General features: G+C 52.9%; 1 protein-coding gene across 5 annotated transcripts in view; it reads right to left on the bottom strand.

The window, feature by feature from the left end:
• The window catches only part of BDH1 (3-hydroxybutyrate dehydrogenase, type 1), a 34,148-nt gene that overhangs the window by 7,739 nt on the left and 21,857 nt on the right, over window positions 1-4,552 (bottom strand). For all 5 annotated transcript variants that reach the window (XM_006753374.2, XM_006753375.2, XM_006753378.2 and 2 more), the window contains exon 5: window positions 2,130-2,271. In XM_006753374.2, coding sequence (XP_006753437.1) covers window positions 2,130-2,271 — 142 coding nt within the window. The remainder of the gene's footprint in view (window positions 1-2,129; window positions 2,272-4,552) is intronic.

The raw sequence follows: 4,552 nt of genomic DNA, 5'->3' as shown, positions 1-4,552 counted from the left end.
ACACTCAAGGGGCCAAAGAGCCGCATGTGGCTCGAGAGCCGCAGTTTGCCAACCATGGTCCTAATGGATTCCTCCTGCCTTTTCTTAATGCGGTGGTTCTCAACCTTCCTAAGGCCGCGACCCTTTAATACAGTTCCTCATGTTGTGGTGACCCCCAACCATAAAATTATTATCGTTGCTACTTCATAAATACAATTTTGCTACTGTCATGAATCATAATGTAAATATCTGATATGCAGGGTGTATTTTCATTGTTACAAATTGAACATAATTAAAGCATAGTGATTAATCACAAAAACAATATGTAATTATATATGTGTTTTCCGATGGTCTTAGGTGACCCTTGTGAAAGGGTCGTTCGACCCCCAAAGGGGTCGCGACCCACAGGTTGAGAACCGCTGTCTTAATGGGACAGAAGCCCTGGTCTGCCTGTTAATTACTAAATAGGTGTTCCGGAACTCACAGGCCTCTCCTCAGAGAGCAGGGGGGCCTGGGAATGGCCTGCTGTGGGGTGGGGGTGGCACTGGGCTGACATGGTGACGAGTCAGTGACAGGCTGGCAGCCAGAGCAACAGCTCCTCACAGCACAGGAGCTTCTGGGGTGCCGCTGGGGCAGCAGCATGTCCCCTGATGGATGATGCTCAGCAGAGTGCCTGGCTCTGGCCCTGGTCACCCCATCCTCCGTCCCCCCTACCAGCAACTGAGGTCACTGCTCAGGAGAGCTGTCCCCAGCCCACTCTGTGGGGAAGCAGAGAGCTGAGGCACAGCCTTTCTGCCTGGACTGTTGGGAAGCTCAAAGGTGAATGTTACAGATGAAGTGAGGAGACTGAACTGGCTTCCCCGGCAGCACCATCACTCTGGGTTCTACGTGAATGGCGTGCCCTCCCCACTGTGGTACCACAGAGCCCCTCCCATCAAGGCCCTTGTGGGCTGAACTGGGAGGACACTTGAGTCCTTATGTTACAGAAACTTGCGGCATCATGTGCCCCTATTGGCTATTGTCCCCCAAACTTTCTGTCCCTTTAGCTTCGGGGGCACTGTACCCAACTTCTCTGACAGTCGTGTCTTCCCCTCCTCTGGCGCCTAATTGCTCATGTTCCCCAGCGGACCCTCCTTGCATCTCTCCCACTCCTAGTCTCACCTCCAACACTGGACACCCGAGCTCCAGCCCAGACACTCCCCAGGGTGTCCCTTGGGCACTTCAGCATCTCCACACCTCTCAGTCTGCTCCTCCATGAGGTGTACCAGGTGTCCAGGATAGAGGCCTCTTGTCTCTCCCTCATCTCCACATGCATGTCACCAACTCCAGCCAGCTGTGTCTTCTCAATACTTGAAACTGATCCTCCACTTTCCCAATACTCACGGCCCTAGTTCGGGACTCTTATTCCCATGCTGTCACCACAGCCCCCAGAGAAAGCTTTCATGAGTATGACCAGGTCATTCCCCTCAGGGAAATCCCCTTCAGCAGCTCCTACTGCCTTCAAGAGAGTGGCCACCCCCCTTGCCTGGCACCCAGGCCTGGACTTGCTCCCTTCTAACCTCATTTGCTGCTGCCACTTCCACCAGACCTGACCCCTGACTTGTCCTCCCCTGCATACCTGTGTGCTTCCCACCACTATTCATGCTCTCCCCTCCTCCTGGAATGCCCTTCCCAGCGCTCTGCCATAGTCTGCCCTAACTGACCTCTTCCTCACCTCACCCCAAGACTGGACTCCCCCTCTCCTATCCCCAAGAGGGGACATAGAAATCACCTGAGTTAGCCCCCACCCCCCGCCTCCCCAATAAACTGTGAGGTCCTTGAGTACAGGAACTATGTCTTGGCCATCTTTGTGTTCCTAATACTTCGGCTCCACCACCTGGCTCCGAGTAGGCATTCAGTGGGCATTGGCTGAACTGGCCTGAACCAGAGCACATCCATTCAATCACTCCTGTAGATTCTGAAACCACCTCTGGCTTTATTTCCCATTCCCTGATTGCACGGTGCGCTTAATTCAACCCACTTCCTCCTCCTGTGCAGGAGGAAGAGCTTGAACATAAAGAAAGCAGTCTTTTGGCAGGATACCAGCAAATGGAGGGTGGTGTTTAGAAAGGAGCCCGTGCAGTACCCCACTGCCCCAAGGGGCCCCCTACCTTTCTCGGGGTCCTCCAGGCTCGAGCGGACGACCTCTACTGCTTTCTCCACCTCCTCGCCTTTGCAGACGTTGAGCTGCACAGTTCTCAATCGATCACTCTTCAAGCTGTCCAGTTCCTTGGCTCCCGCATCACCTTTGTCCTGGGAGGAGAGAGGAGCTGCTTCACCCCCCTGCCTCTAGGAGGAGGACCAGGGCCAAGGCAGGGGGCTGGCCCTGTCCCTGCCTAAGCCTGGGGCTACTAACAATGACAGGCCCACCTGGGCCTGATCCCTGGGCACTGATGATGTACCAAGCACCAAACTACGTGCCACAGACACAGCCATGAGCCCCTAAATCCTCACTGGCTGGGTCATTCTCTAAGTTACACTCTCAATGCCGGGGCCAGGCATGTGGTTGTCACATGATAAGAAGGGGATTCTCAGGAGTGGAGCACGAGTCTCACCTCTCAACCCCTCCGCCCCCAGCTGTTGTCCACATGTGAATGTGAGCCCAGGGTTGCCAGATGCTTAGATTTTTATACTTGTAATTGGGATTTCTGTGCAAAAGCTCCTAACTTTTTAAGTGTTGGCAACTTATTTAGGTTTTCTAAAAAAAAAAAAAAATACCTGGGCCAAAGCACATCCACCCGCCACCTGTGACCAGCAGGCTGCCCGTTTGCCACCTCTGTTCTAAGCCAAGGCCCTGAAACCTGCAAGTTGGTAAGGGGCCAGGGCCAGGCTCTGCTGCCAGTTTGGCACTAACCAGGCTCTGTGCACTCAGGTGCATCCCTCAACAGGTGCCCGGTTTTTCCTGCTACAGTTAGTCATAAGGACATCGCCACCTGTCTTGACCTGCTCAGGTTAATGGAACGAGAAAATTGTTTTTTTAAAAGCCCATGAAATGATAAAGTGCTATGCAAATTCAGGTGTTATTACACACAGGAAAAGTATCGCTCACTCAGCAAACATGTCGTGGGCCTCTGTGCTAAGTACTGGAGACACAAAAACAAATAATACAGCCCCTGTTCTCAGAAAGCCACGTTAGGGAAGGAGGCAGATGAGTAAGCACACAGTACACGGAGTATTTGCTGCAGGAAGCCTCGTGGGGGGTGGGGGGCTGCACAGAAGGTGGGGCGGGCAAGGGAGGCTTTCAAAGGCACTGACAGCAGGAGACACGGCCAGAGGGGCCCCTGTGGATGGGGCACTTCCAGCAGAGGTGAGAGGGTGCTGCCAGAAGCCACGGCAGGGGCAGCAGAGGCCTGAGGACGTTGTGGACAAGAGGCTGAGAGGTGGGCAGGGGTCTGTGTGGGCAGTGGGCAGCTGCTCGGGGGGTTGAATAAAAGCAGATGTCGTTTTGTGGGCATTTTCTGTGCTTCCCATGGTGCTGGGCACTTAACATGAATTCACTCTGTTAGCCCTCACATCAGAGGCAGGCGGCATTACCACATTCATCTGTCTATGCCACATATTTTCACAATAGGCATGAGCTACAAACGAGGTGAAAATTAAACAGTCAGTCATCATCTAATTGGCAGCGATCTTCTCAGTGGTGCAGGGAGCAGTGACGCGTCGCACAGGGGACAGGAACAGCTGCCGGAGGATGAAGCGATAAGGTGAATGCCGACTCTCAGCCCAGGCTTGCCCGGGGCACAGACAGCTGGTACTGAACAAGTGGCAGAGCAGAAAGCGCAAGGAGGGTCAGGGTGTCCGTGGAGGGTTCTCTATGGGGTAGTCTGAGTCTCGTGTAAGTGGTTCGAACAAGGAGGACTCGAACCCCAGGACTGCAGTTCAGTGTCAGAGGGATGTGCTGTCAGAGGGACTCAGGAGAGAATGGTGAAGGCGTCGTGTCAAATGGGAGCCGACTTGTCCTACGCAGCCCAGAAAACAGAACCAGGGCCAAGAAGGCAAATCTGGCTCAAAATGAGGAGTGACTTTCAGAGTCCGGGGATGGTACGGACTGCCTAGGTCAGTGATGGCGAACCTATGATACGTGTGTCAGAGGTGACACGCAAACTCATTTTTTTGGTTGATTTTTCTTTGTTAAATGGCATTTAAATATATAAAATAAATATAAAAAATATGTTTTTGTTTTACTACGGTTGCAAATATCAAAAGGTTTCTATATGTGACACAGCACCAGAGTTAAGTTAGGGTTTTTCAAAATACTGACACGCCGAGCTCAAAAGGTTCACCATCACTGGCCTAGCGGTATTCAGACAATGATGGTGGAGGTGGGGTTGGGACAGGATGGGGAACATGGTGCAGAGAAAACCCCTCCTAGATCTCTTCCACCCTAAACTGCCATCCTCTCCAGGGATACCCCACCACCACCCCGCCCAGTGTCTCTACTGAAAAAGCAACATGCTTGAGTCTCTGCCCAGCCTGGCACCAGGAACGGCAGCTACACCCAGAATCATGTCTGCACAGAGCAGCCAGGTGTGAC

This window comes from Myotis davidii, unplaced genomic scaffold (assembly GCF_000327345.1).
Source record: "Myotis davidii unplaced genomic scaffold, ASM32734v1 scaffold571, whole genome shotgun sequence".
In the NCBI taxonomy this organism is placed as follows: domain Eukaryota; kingdom Metazoa; phylum Chordata; class Mammalia; order Chiroptera; family Vespertilionidae; genus Myotis; species Myotis davidii.
This window is presented reverse-complemented; position numbering and strand designations above follow the sequence as displayed.